The 19,459-nt window shown below is 48.9% G+C and overlaps 7 protein-coding genes across 7 annotated transcripts; 5 read left to right on the top strand and 2 right to left on the bottom strand.

Moving 5' to 3' along the window:
* Positions 1-3,317: 3,317 nt before the first annotated feature.
* M431DRAFT_967 (hypothetical protein) lies at positions 3,318-4,050 on the top strand (the record flags this gene model as incomplete). Its single annotated transcript, XM_024924851.1, has 5 exons — positions 3,318-3,330; positions 3,445-3,460; positions 3,531-3,615; positions 3,678-3,824; positions 3,916-4,050. The coding sequence occupies 5 exons, from the start codon at positions 3,318-3,320 to the stop codon at positions 4,048-4,050; spliced, it is 396 nt and encodes a 131-aa protein (XP_024780689.1).
* Positions 4,051-4,602: 552 nt separating this feature from the next.
* M431DRAFT_71563 (hypothetical protein) lies at positions 4,603-5,329 on the bottom strand (the record flags this gene model as incomplete). Its single annotated transcript, XM_024921919.1, has 4 exons — positions 4,603-4,899; positions 4,972-4,987; positions 5,184-5,214; positions 5,302-5,329. 4 exons carry the CDS (start codon positions 5,327-5,329, stop codon positions 4,603-4,605), a joined length of 372 nt encoding a protein of 123 aa, XP_024780688.1.
* A 1,524-nt stretch (positions 5,330-6,853) lies between these two features.
* On the top strand, positions 6,854-8,076 carry M431DRAFT_538162 (hypothetical protein; the record flags this gene model as incomplete). The annotated part of the gene is made up of 5 exons (XM_024921027.1): positions 6,854-6,891; positions 7,008-7,066; positions 7,130-7,338; positions 7,401-7,412; positions 7,762-8,076. The coding sequence occupies 5 exons, from the start codon at positions 6,854-6,856 to the stop codon at positions 8,074-8,076; spliced, it is 633 nt and encodes a 210-aa protein (XP_024780687.1).
* Positions 8,077-12,530: 4,454 nt separating this feature from the next.
* M431DRAFT_964 (hypothetical protein) lies at positions 12,531-12,971 on the top strand (the record flags this gene model as incomplete). The annotated part of the gene is made up of 2 exons (XM_024924820.1): positions 12,531-12,545; positions 12,636-12,971. 2 exons carry the CDS (start codon positions 12,531-12,533, stop codon positions 12,969-12,971), a joined length of 351 nt encoding a protein of 116 aa, XP_024780686.1.
* Positions 12,972-14,426: 1,455 nt separating this feature from the next.
* M431DRAFT_73644 (hypothetical protein) lies at positions 14,427-14,944 on the bottom strand (the record flags this gene model as incomplete). The annotated part of the gene is made up of 3 exons (XM_024922144.1): positions 14,427-14,621; positions 14,696-14,758; positions 14,822-14,944. 3 exons carry the CDS (start codon positions 14,942-14,944, stop codon positions 14,427-14,429), a joined length of 381 nt encoding a protein of 126 aa, XP_024780685.1.
* A 504-nt stretch (positions 14,945-15,448) lies between these two features.
* On the top strand, positions 15,449-17,278 carry M431DRAFT_503180 (hypothetical protein). The gene has a single exon (XM_024918272.1). The coding sequence runs from the start codon at positions 15,691-15,693 to the stop codon at positions 17,053-17,055; it is 1,365 nt and encodes a 454-aa protein (XP_024780684.1). The 5' UTR covers positions 15,449-15,690; the 3' UTR covers positions 17,056-17,278.
* A 906-nt stretch (positions 17,279-18,184) lies between these two features.
* M431DRAFT_201664 (hypothetical protein) lies at positions 18,185-18,871 on the top strand. Its single transcript, XM_024913334.1, has one exon. It carries the CDS (start codon positions 18,315-18,317, stop codon positions 18,723-18,725), a length of 411 nt encoding a protein of 136 aa, XP_024780683.1. The 5' UTR covers positions 18,185-18,314; the 3' UTR covers positions 18,726-18,871.
* The last annotated feature ends 588 nt before the right edge of the window (positions 18,872-19,459 follow it).

Below are 19,459 nucleotides of genomic sequence, written 5' to 3'. Positions count from 1 at the left end.
ACAGTGGGGGAAATGACCGGCATGGACATGTTTGTAGGATCGATATAGCCGACGAGTTGGGCGGTTTAGCATTGATCCAGCACGGCGAATTATCGATTGTCGGCAACCGTCACCGCCTTGGTGCATTGGGGATACTGCCCGGCATTTAAGCTACCGCCTGCGATACTACCTCCAGTCCTTAGTTGGGCGTCGGAATCTCATACAAAAACAAAAGCACAGACAAAATATTATTCTCAAACACGTTGATCGATGAACGAAACTACAAATATAGCAACAAACTGCAGCAGAATATGCTTGAACCGACGTTCCAGAAATCCATAGGGAATATCTCCCAGCCAGAGGCCGATCTGAGATCAGACGCGGTGGCTCCTCAGCCCCCTGATAATTTAACATGGCGGGGTGCGACACTAAGCTCGACTCCTGAAGACATGCTGCGACAGCCCTGTTGGCCGGTGCCTGGCTGTGCTGGTGCTGTCCTTTGTTTAGATTTTGGCTCCGTAAGACACAGAGCACATGCGAAAAGGCCGCTCTATGCGTCGTGACGTTGCAGAGGCGAAGAGGCCGAAAGGGGATTAAGCGATGCTACGGAAGCCTCGTTTATCGCAGCCAACCTCCGAGCGACAGATGGCCTACGCCTCCCGTTTTCCCGCTTGCAGCTAAGCCAAATCTCTGCCTTCTTCTGATCTTTATTCAAAGGTTTCTTCCCAATTACAGCAATCCGTATACCAACATGGGCGTATTCAGCTCTTGCGTGGCCCTTGCTGTTCCCATCGGTTCCTCTTCCTCCTTGTAATTTTGCTGCTAGGATTTGTCGGCTCACTTTGTCAAGGGGATGCCCTCTTCGTTTCACTTCTTCCGTGGACGAGGTTGCCTGGCATTTATTATCCTCGTCATATTCCCGTGCACGATGTACTTTGCACATTGCATCTGAATAATTACAAAAACTAACGATTCCTCAACTATGCAAGAGGTTAGAGGATGACCCCAGAAAAGGCAGTATATCGATAGCGTTACTTGCCAAGGAAGTGGCGGCAGGACAAAGGGGACGGTGACATTTTACAGCCTTGCATCGACTACATATGCCAGTTAACATGTCTCTGCTGTCAGAGACACCACAATGCACCCCATGGCAAGTCATACGATAAACGATAACCTCAAGATTGTTTCCAAAGGTGGATTCTGACAGCTTGTTGTTTTGTCATTGTATCAGATAGAGAGCAGGGTCCGTTGGGAGATGGCGGGAACAGTCTAATAGCTTACACGTCAGATGCGCAGCAGCTTACTGCAATTTCGGGATGACATCCGACGAGCATCGACATATTTAGCCTCTGTATCCTGCACTAAACAATCGCCATTGCCGTCAGCGGTACGATATCCGGAGTTGATCTCGAATAACCCTAGTAATGAGTGACCATCTCTTGGAAACATTCCACTCGATATATATCAATGCTCTTGAAAACTTCATAATGTCTGGGGGTCATTTATCAGACGTAGTTGGTGGTTTTGTGGAAATTTGCAGTAGAGGCTCGCGATTCTGGGTACAACCATAATTACGATCCCATGGACGCCGAATTCATGCCAGTGATATATTTCTCGGCCATCTCGCTGATCAATGGAAGAGAAAGAGGGGAGGCAATACTTATAACGCCATGGCAATAGCATTAGGAGAAGAAGCGAGCATCGTATAGCGGAGTGGAAGTCAATGTCACTGCGGAAATTGCCACTCATAGCCATAGTACTCTCCGACAATGGATACAGAAATTACTATTGTTTGACAATGGAAACCGATATAATTTGCTTCCATACTCCGCCTAGAGGAGGAAATTGCAGTCAAATCTCATCATTTCACGATGCCTTCTCCGTCCCACTTACAGCAGAGGATGGGGAAATGGGGCCCCGTTTGCGGGAGCAAGTCCAGTTTCATGTGATCCAATCTCTGATCAACTACTAGTCATTGTCAAATATCCAAAACCTTGTGGCAGATGATCCGGACACGGATGATGCTTTTTAGACATAGGCATGGACATGGATGTGCGAAGGAATTCCGGAGCGTGACTCTTTCGGCTCTCATGTCACCGACAACGCCAGCGGGAACCACATGGGATGAATAGGTATTCTGGAGCCGCGGGAAGAAGCTCGGCTAAACTGCTTTGATACTTTGTCTGAAGTTGGACGTGCGCTTCTTCATCCCCTGATATCCTGATGACGTAGGCGCAATGGAAACTGCTTGGCATCAGATGTCTTTTGAGTCTGGATGAAGAGCTGGATAAATCCATACCTGGGCAAGTGGACTTGTCAGGTTATGGAGCGTTGCCGAGGCCGCGATTGTTCCGCTGGGGAAAGGGACCCCCTTAAACTGAGTCCGGGAGAAGAAGACAAAAGGATGATCAGAATCAGCGCATGGATGACATCGTAGGGCCTGGAATGGTGGTTTTGGAGTACATTGTATAGGCTGCCACCATAATTCCTGGCGTCTTGGAGCGAATCCTACCCAAATAATCTGGATGCCTAGGTTGGTGATGTAGCCAATTTAATTTGCAAGCAGTATCACAGGTAGTCCCCCTTTATCGAGTACCTTACATGTATTGTTCTTATACTTGTCTCTCTATACCTGTAAGAGTAAACCAACCGGCTTGCTCGTGACCATGCACCATGGAACGGGCTGGGCACATGTACATGCCCAGTAGCATCATCTCGCTGAATTTGACGTCAAGCCCAAGCTAGCGCAGCCTCTACTGAATGCAATAAGCAGGCACCCGAATTAGCATCACCTGGCAATCCATCAGCATCAGGCCCCCCCTGGAATCTGGCCTCCTATACCGGGCCCTCCTATCTGGAGATACCCGCAGCGGGCATCAAGAGTGGCGGTAGACGCCCTGTATGTAGCGCTGATAGCACCAGAACATGAACCTTGAAGCTTAGGTACCTTGTGTTGTTACTGCTGAGCTGGTTCGTGGTGGGGTTTGGCCAAGTCAACAAGTGTCGCCGCCTCCCGCAGCGGGGAACTTTGGGCGCGGATTGGTCAGTGACATGGAAGCTGGCGCAAAAAAACCGGCGCCGGCAGGTACCTTGCACCCAGCACCTCGTTCAAGAAAACGACTGAGGGGCACACGCACGGGCACGGCTCAGCACTCAGTACAAATCCAATCCAATATCCACAGCCGCCCAAATAAACAACCCACTCCGCCATTTTCCTCTTGCGTTGACTCTTCTAGTCGCGGAAACTTTTGCCATCTTCATCTCTCTTCTCTTTCTTCTTCTCTGCTGCTCTTTCGTTCCTCAACCTCTTCTCTACCATCACATTCCCGCTCTCAACCATGTCCTGGCAAGGTCAGTCCAGTTCCAGCTCAGCTCCTCTTCCCCCCTGATCCGAGAATAACCCCACCTTGAACCTTCGAGGAGAGCAAAAAAAATGACAGCTACTGACATGCCTCATTATCACAGCTTTCGTCGATACTAGGTGCTTTTCCATCCTCCCGCGCTTCGTCCGACTCTCCGAACCATCGAATACTGACTGCGGGACTATGTAGCTTGGTCGGTACCGGCCACATCGCCAAGGGTGCCATCATCAGCTTGGCTGGCGACAGTGCTTGGGCTAGCTCTCCTGACCTGACGGTATTGTTGACCCCGACTGCTAGTCTAGAGCCATATGAAGAGACTGATGGTGGGAAATTCAGATTCAACCCGCCGAGATGAAGACCATCGCCGATATCGTCGCCAAGAACGAAGCTGCCGTCACCAAGGCATACGCTGAGGGCATTTACATTGCCGGACAGCGCTATGTCTTGACCCGAGTCGATGAGGGGGACCTCTACGCACGAGCTGTACGTCCGCGATCCTGCGCCGCGTCTTTCACATGTTCATCATATACGTGCACACACTTCAGTCGGGTCTGTTACTAATAATATTTGTTAGGGTCGTGAGGGTGTTGCCATTGCCGCCTCCAAGCAGGCCATCGTTGTCGGCATCCACCCCGAAGGCGTGCAGGCCGGAGCCGCCACCCTTGTCGTTACTGCTCTCTCTGATCACCTTAAGAAGACCGGATATTAATTTTGACCGCCGATGGATGGGGAGTCAAAAGGGCATAAAAGTTCAAGGCGGTCGAGCAGTCGTGTCGGGATAGCGTTGGATGACATAGGGGGTGGGGGAGTTTCTGTGGGAATCTTTGCAACTTAGCTGCCGTGTATTGGGAGGACAGAGACGTCTTCTTGGCAGAACCAAAAATAACAGCATTTTTCAATCTCAACCGCGGTGCCTTTTGTTATTCGGCTCTAACATTGCCATCCAAAGCTGATTCAAAGTAATCCTTCATGTTAGCTGTTTAGCTATCACTACAGTTCGCATCATAACCATCCCGCCTAAGCCTAGGCCGATACACGTATTTTACAATCCATCAGTATTGTTACATCGTCCAGTCTCTCTGAAAGCCGCTGTTCAGTTAACGCCACAAACGCCGATGTCGCTACTCACTCGAGCCAAGTTATTGCCGACCCTCGAAGCATATTCGCTATCATCACCCCACGCTCGAATTCTTCAGCATTTCCAACGTACAACCAAATTACGATATGGCAGCTGTCATCGGAGCGAAAGTGCACGGGGATCTTAGACGGGCAGCTCGGCGTTGCGGCGTCCCAGGCCTATCCGATCTGCGAGCATTCCGATATAGGGCCCGATCACAGGCAAGCCTCGGGCGAACCCTGCAATCGTGCCCAGGAAATCGCCAAACAGTACGGCGATTCCGTACGCTTCTACTATGAAGCCGATAAATGTCCATTTTATCAATATCAGCGTGAGGCCTGCAAAGAATGCAGCTGTGCCTTTTGCTTTCTGTTTCCTAGCGAAGAAGAAGAATGTCTTCTGAGGACCAATGATAATCGTCAAGCCGATGAGGAAGAGGATCTATTTTGTCAACAAGGTACTTTGTCAGCTCGGTCGTCGGTTCGCAAGCGGGTAACATGGGAGAGACTGTACATTTCCCATCGCAAGCCTGTGAAATAAGGTATTAGCCAGATGAAACGCCGCAGAGACATTCGCGTAGAGTCCTTGGAAAGGCACGACCTACATGGCGCGATCAAAGAATAGCATCACTCCACCGACGAGGAAGAGACCACCTGAAACGAAGCGATCTCGTTAGATCAAAGGCGCCCTGGTTACGTCGAAAGCTTGTAGACAAGGTCGCATACCTACCGCCAGAGCAGAAAACCACCCCAATCTCTATTTACACGAGTCAGTTATGCCATCGCATCAACTACCGGGGACAGCCCAGAAGCTCGCGTGAGGTTCCCTCTGCAGGGTACATACTCTGGTTATCCGACAGCCACATGGACATTTTGGCAAGCTGATGTTATTCCCCTCCTTTTGAAATAAGTTGTGGTATAGTATGCGGTTCTTGAGGTTGTCGCGACAAGATGTTTCGGGTTCGGAAGGACGGTACAGATGACGCGATGCTGGTTCGTTGGAGAGATGAAGGATTCAAAGATAACAAGCCGCTGTGCAAATTAACCTGGATTTACCAGAAATTAGGAGATGAAGCTTCCCTTGTCTTAGGACACCATGGCGGAACGCGATTGGGGGGCTTGTCTGCTCACCTTATCGCGGATTAGGCTTAGCGCAAGGGTCTTTCACGAGGTACCTGCGCTGGGCTGCGATTCTCGACGTCACGCTGCTTGATTGGTTGAGAAAGATGTTGGTATGTATACTGACATGTGAGGTTGAGGTTATTGCGTTGACTGGCTGGTTTCAGTAAGGATTCAGATTCAAGATGAGTCGAGTGTGGCATGATGAGATGTCCCAATAACCTCATCATCACGACAGCTGGACCGGCGTTGTGTGTCTGAACGTTTGGTTGCCAAGATGTACTTATAAACAAAAAGCCTTGGCGAGAGTATCGGACAGGCGAAAGGGGGTTTCAGAGGGGAAATGTTGGTTTCATTCGAAGCGAGACTGTTGTTGTTACCTTGATGCTTCATCTTAACCATATTATGACCAAAGCGAAAAGAAGGTCTTCATTCATCACTGATCATGACTCCATGTTTTCAGGGGGCCATCGTACCCAACTGTGACAACAGTAATTACTAACGAATTTGTAATAAACAATCGAATGTTGCCTTTAGACTTGGCAGAGGATACCATGCGTACTCCTACCAAGTTATCGAGTCCTAGAGAGTTTCAAGAAAGCCAACTACCTACATCGAGCAACCAACCGATCAATTCACTTGACTCTTGCGTTATCGAGTGACTGCCTAATAGACCAAGAGTACGGTGTCTCAACAAATACACCTGTTGATAGGGTTCTCGCATGAAGATTTACATATAACTCAACATTTTGAGACCTCGTGATGAGTAATAACGTTGTAGAATGGAGTGAATGCGGAAAGAAGCATCGAGTCCTCAACAAAACTGCCTAGACCTGTCACCAAATTCCCGCCTCATGACACCAAGGGATGGCTTTACTTAGCCCAAATCTGCAGACGACCGGCGGTCAATGATATATGCCTCTCTCCGTCCGTAGTTACTTAGTTACTCAATAGTAGAAACCGCCAAAGCATGAGAGGCGGCATCAAAGCAACAGTTCTCATTGGTGAATTGACCCGGGATCACGCACACATGAGATGCAATAACCCAGTGTTGAGCTCTCAACTATGGGTAACCACAGCATAGGGTGAATTAAAGGTCAATTCACTCGGTCTTTCCAGTCCGTATGGCAGATTGCAACGATCTGTATAATGTCACGGCATTTCCATTACGATTTCCTTTCCAAGTACACACAGCCCCCATGTGATCTACCCATTTTACAGATTGTTACAGAAGATGCATCACCAAGGGACTCAATCCTATCCTCCAAGGGCATAATATGACTTGCTTATTTGATATACTTCAAGGACGACTGCTGTAAGCCGAGGGCTCGGCCCCGCATTGATGACACCTTCGAAGAGCATGGTGGTAAGCATCGTTCCCTAAGGTGGCTATTAACATAATACATGTGGCTAACTAGTACACTGATTTAGCTACATGTGGTATTTGTCTGCGATCCCTAACCGGGCTAGACAGGCGATTTGCCGTTACCGTTCGTGGTACCCATATATACCCTGGGTTCTGAATTCTGTGGTGCTAATACAGTACCACATAGGAGGAGCATCCGCTCACAAGCGTCGCGCTGGTGAGGGCTTACCACCGGCGAATGGACTGCCTCTGGGCAGCACAAGAAAGCCGGAGCCTCAGCAAAGTCGCAAGACTGTAACGGGCAACAGAAAGGGTTCGCTGTGCAGCAACCCAACTATACGCATGGCTACTTGCCAAACAGGAGGCATAGAAAGCCAACAACGAAGCCAAGGAGCAGTAAGAAGGAATTACAAAACCCGCCTCGGATCGGGATGTCGTAGTGGAAACATATCCCGAAGGCGACGACTACTGTAAGTCATTCTATCCATTTTCAACCAACGCTTCCATCATAGCCCTGTTGACTGGCTAATGAATGGTCTTACTAGACGCCTGCTTTAACTTTTTACATCAGCCATCTGAGAGGAATTGTACAAAGTCAAACACGAAGTGAGTATAATCCCCTTTCTACACTTCCTTTGTTGACTTGGTCTTCATCCACTGCAAGAAGATTGACGGTGGCACTCGAAAACTGACCATCAGACAGCACACAACTTGGCACAAATACGCAGGGCATAGATCCCCAATATGAACCACTTTTCTCACGCCTCTACAAACACGGATGGTTGGGCAATGGCACTCACGCCAACTTTTGCCCTATAGATTTACCAACAGATTTCCAATGAGGAATTGGAAAGTCAAGGTCTCAGCTCGGAGCTGTCTGCCGGAGCTACATCCCGAAGTGTGCTATATCAGCTTGCCCAAAGTATACAGCTCACATATCTTTACTCGACAGAACAACGGAAGCCCCACGAGCACCACAACACGGAAATGGAGGAAGAGGATATGTACTCTTCTCGGTGCCGTCTACAGAAGAATTACCTTTACCAATGGATACGACTCCTGACAACCAAACACCTATCGAACGGCGAGCGCACTGAGACGTACAAGATATTGGAGGAAGGTGGGACCGGTTGAGCGTACCTACCTATAAAAGGTCGCCCCTTAGCAGCATAACCTAGAACTGAGCATCAACATCAATCAATCGTTCGCAACAGCTTCTCTCATTCTCTCTAATCTCAATACACGAATGGACCAGAGGTTGCCTATTCGTCACAGACACTACTGGAGGATAATGAGTACTGGCTGTGCTTTGATGGAGGCGTCGAAAAGTTGTCACTACGCATTGAGCAAAATGAGGGGGCTACCGAGATTTTACAGCAAAGGATCGCCCTTCGCCCTCCAACGTGGTCGATCAACCAAGGGTGCTATCTATGCCAAGGGATAATGGGATATCAATCTCCCAAATCCTAGCGAATCGTTGCGTTGCCGTTGTTTCTTCTGATTTGGTGTTTTTTTTAATTATATTTGTCCGCTGAATCCGCCGTTATCGCCATCGAGATGTGTGGCGTCACTGGAACGAAAATCAGCGAAAGAAGTATATTCTCAAGTTTGACTAGGAGAAGCGAGGGGATTATGCACAGGCGTCAGCCATCACAAGTTGTTTCCAACACACTTTCGAATCAATCCACAACCAATCACGACGCCATTTACAATCAATTCGAAACCATAACGCAAACAAGGACAAGGAATCTTTGGCTGCCTACATGCACTGCAGTCAGAAGATCAGTCTGCCCGAGCAACCGCACAATGGCATACCCCAAGTCAACGCGAAGATAAGGTCACCTCCGAACAACCAAACCTTTTGCAATTCCTAGATTAAATTTTGGCAACGCATAGAAACGAATTTACCCTTTATTCGATTACCGATGAGTGGTAGTTATCTCCCTCAACAACCAACCAGGCATCTACCCCTGAGAGTATGAAAGCCCCTTGACAAGATGCCCGAAGCTGAAGACTGGACAGTGGTCCGGCCTAAATCTCGTCGATCAAGACGTTATCCCACTTAACAACCAACAAGTGCATCTGCCCCTAAGGGTTTGAAAGCCCCTGACAAGATGCCGGCAACTGAAGACTGGACTATCGTCCGGCCAAAATCTCGTCGATCCAGACGAGGTCAAGGCTCCACTTCAACCTCCAACCCTTTCCCACAGCCGTCTCGAGCTGTCTCCCACCTCACCAACGAAAATTGAATCTAAAAAAAATCTACCTATCTACAGTTACTCCCTGGACATTAGGGACACCAAGATGCCGAAAACGAGAAACCTGATACTGATGAACCGCTACTGGTTCACACGGTACCCAACACCCACAGCGAGGACTAAAAAGAAAAATCAACCAACGTCCAATGGAGGAATCTCTCCCATCACCCACTCACTCACTCTCAACAACCAACCTGAACAGTTCCATCTACCTTTACCCCTGAGAGTGTAAAAGCACCTTGACAAGATGCCTGCAACTGAGGACTGGACCGTGGTGAGGTCCAAAACTCGTCGATCGAGACGAGGACAGGGCTCCACCTCAACCTCTAACCCCTTCTCCCAGCCTTCTCGCTCTGTCTCCCTAGAGACAAACGAGGACGGCAGCGGCATTGATGGGGACATGGATGATAGCAACTCTGATGAGGTCATGGAAGAAAACGACTCTGAAGACGAGTAAGTGACATGTCCCATTACTATTCTGATTTCTACCTACCTCCTCTTATCATGAGTTTTGACAATAAAGCAGTAAGAATTCCTTTCCTTTAATCAGACGTTTGGTCTACGGTTAAATTATCTACACGAGATCAAGGTCTTATAAGCCACGAGTGTTTTTCACACGAGTATACTACGAAACGCTCTTTGAGATACTCACCATTTGGCAAAATCTCTCAAGCGGCACTCTCAGACAACCATTTCCTTGAGCGAATTTGGAACAGGCAAAACACAGTTGTGATACCCATTGAAAATGGCACCTTGAGAACGTCTTCTTCTGCCCGGAGGGAGCAGCGAGTATGGTTAGTCCAGGAGTCCTGAGAAGAAAGGACATCGTCATCGACGGGATCCATGACAGATTGATGCTCCTGAGGGAGGGAGAGCAGATTGAGATCATTAAAATCTTCCGGAAGCATGGCATCGCAATGCTAGACTGCCAGATGCCCTCAGAACTTCTACAACTTCGCTCTCTTGCCGTACAGAGCTGCAACCATGAATGTGGAATACTCCCTGATGCATGCCTGGGCCACACGTGCTTCTCCTCTGACTCTCTGGCCTCGAGCAAGCCTGAAATCTAGTGGCTATAGGAAAGAAGAGATTGAGTTTTATAGGATTTGTGCTGTTCTTGTGTATCTGCTTTGTGGAGAAACAAGGCGCGATCTTATACTATCTTCTCAATGAACATCTCATACTGCTGGTCAAGCTCTTGGAGTCCCTACTGTTGTGCTTATTCGTACTGAACAACTCACATGACCAAAAGGGGCGACTGGATTGGTGGAGGCTGACGGTGGAAGCTTCTTTGCTACATACATATTCATATACCACGATACCACGAAGGTGCCGAAGGAGTGGGTGAGCCTGGCATACAGGGCCGTCTCCAAACTCAGTCTTGTTCTTGTCTCACCAGCAACTCGTAACAACTTCAGTCGCAAAAGATTGGAACGGGGTGTTTACAGTCTACACTTTTCATCAGTCGCGAAACAGCTGCACGAGTTCTGACAGGCAGACCCGAGCAATTGACACCTTGAGCTTCACCGGGTTGCAGATACGCCATGGATCAAGACTAGGGGCCATGGCCGCAGGTCCTTGGATTAACTTTTTGATGACCGAGTCCCATCCATTTCTTTGTTTCTTCAGCGCTTCGGTTGTATCTTTTGCATCTTATAGAACCAAGGTTGGCTTGCTGCAGATCACTCGGCATAAAAAAGATGCTCGATACCACATCTACTTACCGCGCTCTTTCATTCTGTCAAGTTCAGAAGGTTTTGGAAACTTTGGGCGCTCTCAGCACAGGCTTTCTAGAGAAGTCTCCCGGGTTCGAACAGTGTCATAAAACGCCATGACTGAGGCGGTGATTCTGATTATGTTGCAATGGTATGTCTTGCAGTTTCGGGTCGGGGACTGCAGAGTACTACTCCTAATCGGCGGAGGCAATCTTTGCGTCATCTCCAGGTCCTCTGGTGAACGTGGCCGGCCATTGTTTTCTTCAGATCCTACTCTAGTGATTCTGCAACTTATATGAGACTCGAGCTTCCATCGATGAGGCACTGGAATTTATCCATCAGCGCCTTCTAACTGCTTGGACCGTCCGCATTGGAATCGGTAAGTGCCAATATACGTTTCTCGAATGATGTCTGGATCTAATATGGCCCCATTAGACTACCAAAATTCCAACGGCACGTTTTAGGAAGTCGAGAGAGACGGACTAAATCTAGTCCATACGGTGCCAAACAGCCCAGAGGCAAGCAATAAGGAAGAGGGCCGGCAGGCAGGTTAGCCATGATGATTTATTTGGGGAAGAGGATGATCCAAGAATGAATGATTGTATCCTTCTTACTTAAACTCCTCTGATGGGAAGTTTACAGGAGCAACCACACTCAACAACATGAAGGGGTTAGAAAAGATTCTCGCGGCATACAGGACGCAGTTGGACAGACAAAGCACACTGGTCCTCAACAAGGAGGAGTTCGACGTTGATTAAACAACCTACAGTGACCTCACATCAACCGTCTTGATGGATCCAACAAATATTAACATCGTCAGGTTGAACAAACAAAGCTGCTTCAACAATATTCCCACCACGTTGCACACGGCAGGATTCGACTTGGGCACAGACATCAGCAAAACATCACTTTGGATCACAGAAAAAAGTGGCCAATGAAGACCTTGACTTTGAAATATACAAGGGCAGACAACTTACCTCCACATAGAGGAGATACAGGCAGCAAGTCTAAGTTCATGAGTAGACATCAGGCGACACCCAGTTTCTCGAGGAATTCCGATGGTCGTTTCCTTTTACACAGATGACAATCCCACTATGGCGCAGAGATTTGACATCACACGCTTGGAGACTTTGAGCACATCAGGCTCCTCGAATGAATGGATAAACTTGACAGACTTTCCGTGGCTGCTTTGGAGTGGATTAGGGGACAGAAACATGTCTTGTGTTTGCGGCCGCAGAAAATAGCTACAAGCATTTGGATGACTTTGACCCCAAGGACCTTGTTTGAAAGGCTGAATCACCCAAAATGGTACCGGGAGCTTGGTCATATGGCTATATACCAACGAGATACGTTTACAAAAACCACTGGCTGATAAGGGACTCATCGAACTTCTAGACTACGCAGAAGGATTATTCCAGCAAAACACCAGACACGCAGCAGCAACTACTTCGAACTACAGCATTTTTGGCCAACGTGATGGGCGTACAATTGGAAATTGTTTGTCTATCAATCTACAACACTACAGACGGTGGTGGATTCTGCTCAGAGGCTCTATTACAGGGCCATCCACTAGCGCAATGCTTGGCTCGGATGATCCAATCTCAGATGGTCAAAAATGAAAACCACAGCTGTGCGTTTACCACATCAACGCCAACTGCCATCTATCACCTTTCTACCCCCTAACGATCCTGAGTATGACTTCCCTCATTATTTGAGGTAGACGGAGGAGACGGGCGGCTCAGAGTACCACCACTTCTTCAGATATGTGGACCATATATTCTGGGCAGACCGGGAGAGACCGGCTCTGTCAACCAACGGAGTCACCATTGGCACCATGAAGCTGAAACAACTGATGATTCAGATCACATCAAAGGTCCCTGGCCCGTCTGCACAGGCGAGGCTGGAGCTCCTACCACACATGATGCCAGACAGTAAGATGCCTCGCATGATTAATATGGGGCCATATATTGTCTTCCTCTACAAACCCAGTCTTGTTGTTGTCCCGCCAGCTACGTCTGGGAACCCATTTGACTTGACCAACGAAAGGAGATGCTAGAGGCTCTCCACACGTCCAGTACTTTGCTGAACAACGCTGTGTTTCCACCTCCCATGCTCATTTACGGCTAGATGTCACGTTGAGCATCGCTAAGCGGTTCCTCAAGGCCTACATGGCAGGTTATTGTAGGGAATATTCATGAGCTAAGGGTAGTCGTGCTACGATATGGCACTCAAACATTTGACACGCATTTACGCAATGAACATTTTTCTATCCCATCTGACTGGAATTGATCTCAGTCTCCTACCTTCCATCATCTGGGAAGCTACACGCTCGCCGAACTTACCTACCTATGCATGGGTCCGAAAACATACCATTGAATTTCGACAATCCCCGCAAGGCTCTTGTCCAAAAACATGGCCGTGATGCTGCTAAAAACATGTTTTCAATGGCGAGCAACACCTTACAGGAATTCACTGCCTCGCCGTAAGGTATTAACGCATCTGATCGCGAGGCGTTGATAAACTTTAATGCTTACAGAGAGGGGATTCTTGTGGCGTTCGATTTTCGCAATCTGAAGATTCTCTACACCAATGTTGACGAGATCTTTGGCCGAGACGTCTTTAACATTTCAAAAGCGCTAGTCAGCGTACGGGACTCACAGACGATAACAAAAAGCCAGCAACGGCTTTTCCAACGCACTAATAAAGACGATATGCCCACGGTAGGCGTCGAGCATTTGCAGCAACTACTCGGCTTCGATAATAAGTGTGGCCTTGGTTATGTCTTTACAAGGGCATGTCTCGATTCAGATGTCTTCTTCGCTCATGACTTCAGAATCTCCATATTCAACCATTTGGACATTGGTGGACGTTGCAAACAAACGCTGTGCCAAACAAATCGAACGACCAATTCCATGGGATTGACTCTTACACGCAATAACGAGTCGCGGCTAAACCAACCTTTGAGCACCAGCCCCAAATCCTACAGATATACCTCTCTTATATCGCCCAACTTCAACCTATTTTCTTTCTGGCCTCTACAGACCCTGCACATGGCTTCCAGGCAGCGGCGGCGTCTCATTACTATCGAGGTATCCCAGCAGCCGAGAATGACAGAAGGGGAGACATCCCGAATTATTGTACCATGGATTCAGGAGATCTGCTGGATTTGCAGCGGTTCGAGAGCATCTACACGAGCAACGACACCCCGGCATTAATTCAGGATGATCCGAGTACACAACCATCCTACGATCGTCCAAGAAGTACACGATTGCCCTAAACTCGGTACGTCAACGAAGCGCATATGTTGGATGGTCCTCATACATGCAGGGACCTGTATTTGACAATCTTATTGGGAAAGCACGATACCTTTCATTAGGCTCACCCCAGGTAGAAAACTTAAATTTCGAAGGAAATGAGTTTAAGACCGAAAAAATCGCAGAACTGTCTGCGTTAGCTTTCATAGCATCTCTATTACCACAATTATTGCTTTTATCTCCATCATCTCCATCATCTACTTCTTCACACAGCAATTCCCATCCTTGACAACCTCATCCGCCAAAGTTTTCATCTCGCAACTTGCCGGCTCCGGCTCGAGTTCACCAAAATCCTTTGCCAGGGAATCACAGAGGGTAGCTAGGCCGATGTCCTTGTCTGATAGGCCCTTGGGGACATGTGTTGTCCAGCGAATGAACGTCGTGTTATAAACCTGTAGATAGTCAATCCATCAATTCTCTCTCATCTTTTCCAATATATCATTTGTGAAATCTGTAATATACTCACATTAGACCACTCAGGATGATGATTCCAGATCTTGCACTGCAGCGAAACAGCCGTCATGAAATCCTACAAAAAAAAACTCACTCATCAGCCCAAACAACCCGAATTTCGTCATGTGTATTCACGCACCCATGTCTTTGTGAAGTTTTTAAACTTAAAACTCCGCTCCAAAGCCTCTCCATCAGCCGTCAGCGTCCACCTGCCGCCATTCGATACAAGCAGCTGCTCGAGCTTGGGAGATTGAGAGGACATGAATCTGGTGTGTCTGATGCCGGAACTAGCAAGGGAAATAGTGTTGTGAGAGAAGAGTAAGGATGAGATTTTTGAGCGGGACATTTCTTTCTATTTTTTAGGGCATTGATGAATTGGGTGTTTGGTGTTTGTGATGGATTATGTAGGTTTTGGTTGAGAGTTGTTTAGGTGAGGTTCGCTTTAACGCTATTTTTTAAGCTCACTCCAGGGTATGTGTTTATAACTGCTACGTCAAATGATGTAAATGACATCCATCAAAACCTCAAGCATTCTTTTATTTACATTTCAACAACTAATAGTTGTTGCTTCATGCATCTATTTGCCATCTTCTCAATTGGATCAAAATAGATAGAATATCGATGATCCCGAATCCCCGCTTCAATAGCTTCTATCGGGCTCTTCGGCCCCTGTACCCGCTCCACAACCAACAGCTAACGTCCGCCTCAAGATCTTTTGTAGGACTGCATTTAGCCAGGATCCTGTTCGGGCAAGTGGTGCGCCTAAATCGTATTGATGGTATCTCCATGACATATAAGCTCCCTTTGTAGGATTCCCCAGCCACGCAATGCGGGTGTGATAACCGCCAAGGAGCTATAAAAGGAGGATCTTCCAGCCCATGACTCTTGAATATAGCTTTTGTTTCTTTTTCTTTTTCTGTACGCTTTTTTGTCGAATTGATTTGGTACAGCACTTCTCCCTGTCCTTGAACTTGAGTTGCTCTATAATTGTTCCGAGCTCCCGTTAATATGCGCGTTCCTATCCAGCCCCCTCTTCCCCCCTCACACATTGCTTCAGAGCCTCCAGTCGAGGACAGCGAGACCGTGTCTCTCCTCGTAGCGACGCTGCTGATCCCCGGCCGCGGAGAGCCCATCAACAATGGAGCGCTTGCCATCAAAGGCGGCAAGATTGAGTGGGTTGGCAGCTATTTCGACAGACCGCCCAAGTATCAGAATATCCCGCCAAGACATGTACCTGTCCTGATGCCGGGCCTGTGGGACTGCCACGTCCACTTCATGGGGTTGGACGTCATTGGCGACCTGGCCTCAATGGGTTCATACCTCCCAGGCTACAATGCCCTTGCCGGCGCTGTCACCGTCGATGACCTGAAGGAGACACTGTTGGCCGGCTACACGTCGGTGCGGGAGCTGGGAGGATACGGAGGAGATTTGTGGCCTGCTGTGAAAAACGGCCCCCTGACCGGACCCAACATCTATTCTGCGATTGCTCCGTTGTCCATCACGGGTGGCCACGCCGATGACCACTCGGCGCCCATCAGTACGGTCATGGCTGCCATGAAGTGCGGCGGCAGTCCTATTGGTGTATGTGATGGCGTTGACGATTGCATCAAGGCGGTTCGTAACTTGGTACGACGAGGCGCTCGTTGCATCAAAGTCTGCTCCACCGGAGGTGTCGGCAGTCTCAACGATGACCCGGAAGACCGCCAGTTCTCCGATGAGGAGCTCAAGGTCATTGTCGAAGAGGCGGCTCGAAGCCGACGATCAGTGGCCGCTCATGCCATGGGCAAAGCCGGTATTCTAGCTGCGCTTCGAGCCGGCGTCAAGTCCATCGAGCATGGCTGCTACCTCGACGACGAAGTGGCCGACGTTATGCTCGAGAAGGATGCCATCTTCGTCCCTACGCAGCACATTATCCGTATTCTAGCTCGAGACTACAGCGATCTGCTCCCCGCTCCTGTCAAACGCAAGCTGCTTGGCATCTATGACCAGTCCAGGAACGCATATAAAGTGGCAATTAAGAGAGGAGTCAAAGTTGCTCTAGGCACCGACATGACCAGCAGTGCGAGAGCATCAGCCCTCTCACACGGCAACAATGCACATGAACTCACGTACGCGGTAGAACTGGGTATGACACCACTTCAGGCGATTGAAGCCGCAACAGCCAACGGACCAGAGACCCTTGGAGGTCTGGCACCCTTGAGCGGGCAGTTAAAGGCGGGATATGATGCCGATATCATTGCTGTTGTCAAGAATCCGCTGAATGATATCCGAGTCTTGACGGACACCAGCAACATAACGCACGTATGGAAAGGCGGCAAGTTGTTCAAGAGTCAGCCCAAGATGCCAACTCAGACATTTGGTCAGTTGCTCTAGAAGTCACGAGTTGGCCATTTCTTCATTGGAAGAATAGACGCCTCCTTAATTATGAATGTTATTCCCGGCGTGTAACGATTCGCTGTCATGCAATTGGACAGCCGAATTTGATATCAAGCTTCGCGAAAAGTTGCCCACGTTGTTGTAAGATGGAACCTGTAGGATGCCATTGAAGTCAAAGCGTAGTCAAAATACAGACCTCGACTATATATTTCATATGCTGCTTTGACTCGGGAACCGCTGGGTAGCTGCATACGAACACATATAATTTCCGCTCATGAAGAACCAGGAATTCCATCTAGAAATCACGGATCGTTATAAGATCCGCTGTCAAGTACTCCGTACCGGGTGCAAGTACCCATACACAACACGGCCTCCATTGTTTGCACCTTGATCGATAGACTCGCGTGCTACAGTAGTAGACTCCGCATCTAGACTATCGCGAATGAAAAAGTCACCGAGGAGGCTATTCCGTATCGAGAGCACGGTTTCCCGAGAGAGATCCGGCAAAAACGGGACTTGCCGAGGGACCTTGGCCGGAGATAGCAGGACGCAGCTTGTCAATGGAGTAGCCTGTAGATTCCGAGGTGGGATGACACAAGCATAAGGAATGCTACTATGTAATCAAAGGTCGAGCTAATGCCTGATGGGGCAATTTTTGAGCTTACTACTGCACTCCACGCTCCATGCTCCGTACTGTAGAAGCAACACACGTCGAGGAGCGTAGATATTCCCCAATGTGTTGGACGGACCAGTGCTGGCGTGTTTGGAAACATCCGAGAGATCCTTCTTCCTCACTCGAAGAGAGACGCAAAGTACAGTAGTGGTACCTAGCTTCGGACAGGGCGGGTCTCTGATTCTGCCAACAGAGCACACTTGCACTCTGTCCGTCCACACATGCCTGACGTACAACTGCCAAACTCTGGCATTGTTCGGAGCCCAATAATGTCACCAACGGAGAAAGACCTCGATCCAGAGGTGGCAGACAGTCCAACGCCATTGCTGCGTCTGGCGTCTGGGCGAGTAATCATGGCACTGACTGTGGTTAGTCGACTTTGTACGAGTACGGGGGGACCCTCGAGAGCATCGAAGCGTATTAGTGATCAAGGGCGTGTTTGTTTTTCGACTACGTGGGTTAGCACGAGTAGTCGAAAAGAGGTAAGCCGTAAGGCGAGACGCGGAGGCCCCATCGAATTGCGCTGCAGCTCTTGACGCGGTCCGCTCGAAGCTGTTTGTCTTTTCTTTTTCTTCGAAGAACCATGCCTCTCCCTCCCAGAGCCAGGCTCGGAAATAAGCTCCTCATTCCAGCTTTTGTCCCCCATGCCAGTGGCAGGCCATGTCATCACGTAAAAAGGCAAAAAGGGACATGGGCCATGGACGAATCAGTGCCACCAACCAGACACCCCTCCCGAGGAGAAATCGTGACTCGTATTTGGTGGCTGGCGAAGAAGAAGAAGAAAATCGAAAGAAGGCGGCTGACTGTGCAAACGGGAATCCAATATGCACTGTGTGTGCGGCATCGTAAGCGGCATAATATTGGCACTGTATTCTGCCCTCATGCACGAACTACCTTCGGATACATTCAAGCGGCCGGGGTGGGCGCTGTGTTGCTCCGTACTGCAGCGGTACTGAAAATTGGGGCACAGTTTACCGCTTCCGGCGCAATATAGCGAGGGAAGACCCCATTTATCCGACAGCGAAGAGAACCCACTTCTTATCAAACATGACTAATCTCGCTAGTCTTGTTGGGGCTAATACGGAACACTGCTGACAAACTCCGATCGGGTTTTGAGGAGCTGCAGGTGTCGGCTTGGAAGCCGGGATCAGTCAAGGCCGAGGCGCCCGCAGGCGTGACAAAACAAAAGAGAGGCGGCTGTATGGATGGACTGGACGCGGCTGGATTCACACGCTGCCGACGTGGCTGTTTGAACTAGGACTGTGCTGTAAGGTACTGCCAAGTAAATGATGTTGTTGCTGTTGTTGCCGATGTCAATGCCGTCTTTTGGTGAGGAGACGCGTCGACGTTGTGTATCTCTGTTGCTTTCGAGTTCGGGCGGTATTATACGGAAACGGTATGCGAGTATAGATACAAGAGATAGAGAACAGTTGATGTACCCTTATTATGCAGTTGTAGTCATCTACACCTTCACCGTACTCGGCACCACTGGCTCAAATAGGTATTGACGGCTTACTGTATGTGTGGCAGCAGAAGCACCATTACTGTGGAGGAGTAATGCGGCACGGAGGTCCGGTACAAATCGTCTCCCAAGTACCGCTCGAGCCTGATACCCGGGACAGTGCTAAGACAATACGGCCGTGTACTTCGTAGCTACTTCATAGCAACTTGACAATGTTGAGCAGCGGCAAGTGGGAGGGATGGGGCAGTACGTGGCGTGTCTTGGTA

Source organism: Trichoderma harzianum (genome assembly GCF_003025095.1).
Source record: "Trichoderma harzianum CBS 226.95 unplaced genomic scaffold M431scaffold_1, whole genome shotgun sequence".
Taxonomy (NCBI): Eukaryota; Fungi; Ascomycota; class Sordariomycetes; order Hypocreales; family Hypocreaceae; genus Trichoderma; species Trichoderma harzianum.
Note: the sequence above shows the minus strand (reverse complement) of the source record. Positions and strands in the feature narration are given on the sequence as shown.

Excerpts from the sequence above, each read along its gene's own strand:
- M431DRAFT_503180 (XM_024918272.1), top strand. The coding sequence starts at position 15,691 with ATGCGCGTTCCTATCCAGCCCCCTCTTCCCCCCTCACACATTGCTTCA.
- M431DRAFT_201664 (XM_024913334.1), top strand. The coding sequence starts at position 18,315 with ATGCCTCTCCCTCCCAGAGCCAGGCTCGGAAATAAGCTCCTCATTCCA.